The following is a 1,004-nucleotide window of genomic DNA, read 5'->3' on the forward strand; positions in this document are numbered from 1 at the left end:
CCCGTGCCGCCTCCTTCCCTGCAGGATGGAGAGTGACGATGAGAGCGACTCCCCTGACAGCATCGTCCCCGCCTCATCCCCCGAGAGTGTGCTGGGCGAGGAGCTGCTCCGCTTCCCCCTTCTCAGCGAGGCCAAGCCGGAGCTGGAGGAGCGCGTGCTGTCCCCCATCATCCCCATCATCCCCCGGGCCAGTATCTCCCTGCAGGATGGAGAGTGACGACGAGAGCGACTCCCCTGACAGCATCGTCCCCGCCTCATCCCCCGAGAGTGTGCTGGGCGAGGAGCTGCTCCGCTTCCCCCTGCTCAGCGAGGCCAAGCCGGAGCTGGAGGAGCGCGTGCTGTCCCCCATCATCCCCATCATCCCCCGGGCCAGTATCCCAGGTGGGCTGGGCCGCGCTGGGGGGACGTATGGACCAGGCAGGGGCAAGGCAGGGCAGGAGGGGTCTGCGGTACACGTGGACCAGGCAGGAGGGGGTCGGCGGGGCGTACAGACCGGGCGGAAGGAGGTCCGTGGGACGTACGGACCAGGCAGGGGTAACGTAGGGCAGGGAGGGGGTCTGCAGGGCACATAAATCAGGTAGGAAGGGGTCTGTGTGGTATATGGACGGGGCGGGAGGGGGTCCCTGAACGTGTGGGCTGGCAGGGGAAGGGTCCTTGGGGAACGTGAGCAGAGGGGAAAGGGGTCTGTGGGGTGTACTGCACCTGCACAGCAGAGCCTTGAGCGTGGCCCTGTGTGTCGGGGCTGGCCTGTTCCTGAGGGTCCCCCGGCTGCTCCCCGAGGGTTTCCCGTTGGTGCGGGGTGCTCTGTCCCTGTCACCGCACCCCAGCCTCTGTCCCGCATGAGGTGATGGATCCCCAGCAGTGTTTCTGTAGGGGTCCGGGGCGGCTGGGTGGGCTCACGGGTGGCTGTCGGTGTATCGGTGGGCTGTGTCTGTGCGGCTCTGACCCCCCCCCTCTCCCCATGCCAGTGTTCCCCGACGCCCTACGAGGCCCCGGAGCGGAGC

General features: G+C 68.0%; 1 protein-coding gene across 1 annotated transcript in view; it reads left to right on the forward strand.

The window, feature by feature from the left end:
- The window catches only part of LOC103899633 (histone-lysine N-methyltransferase 2D), a 23,229-nt gene that overhangs the window by 10,663 nt on the left and 11,562 nt on the right, over nucleotides 1-1,004 (forward strand). The window contains exons 12-13 of the mRNA XM_019472305.1: nucleotides 25-150; nucleotides 206-381. Coding sequence (XP_019327850.1) covers nucleotides 25-150; nucleotides 206-381 — 302 coding nt within the window. The remainder of the gene's footprint in view (nucleotides 1-24; nucleotides 151-205; nucleotides 382-1,004) is intronic.

Source organism: Aptenodytes forsteri, unplaced genomic scaffold (genome assembly GCF_000699145.1).
Source record: "Aptenodytes forsteri isolate BGI_AS27 unplaced genomic scaffold, ASM69914v1 Scaffold316, whole genome shotgun sequence".
Taxonomy (NCBI): Eukaryota; Metazoa; Chordata; class Aves; order Sphenisciformes; family Spheniscidae; genus Aptenodytes; species Aptenodytes forsteri.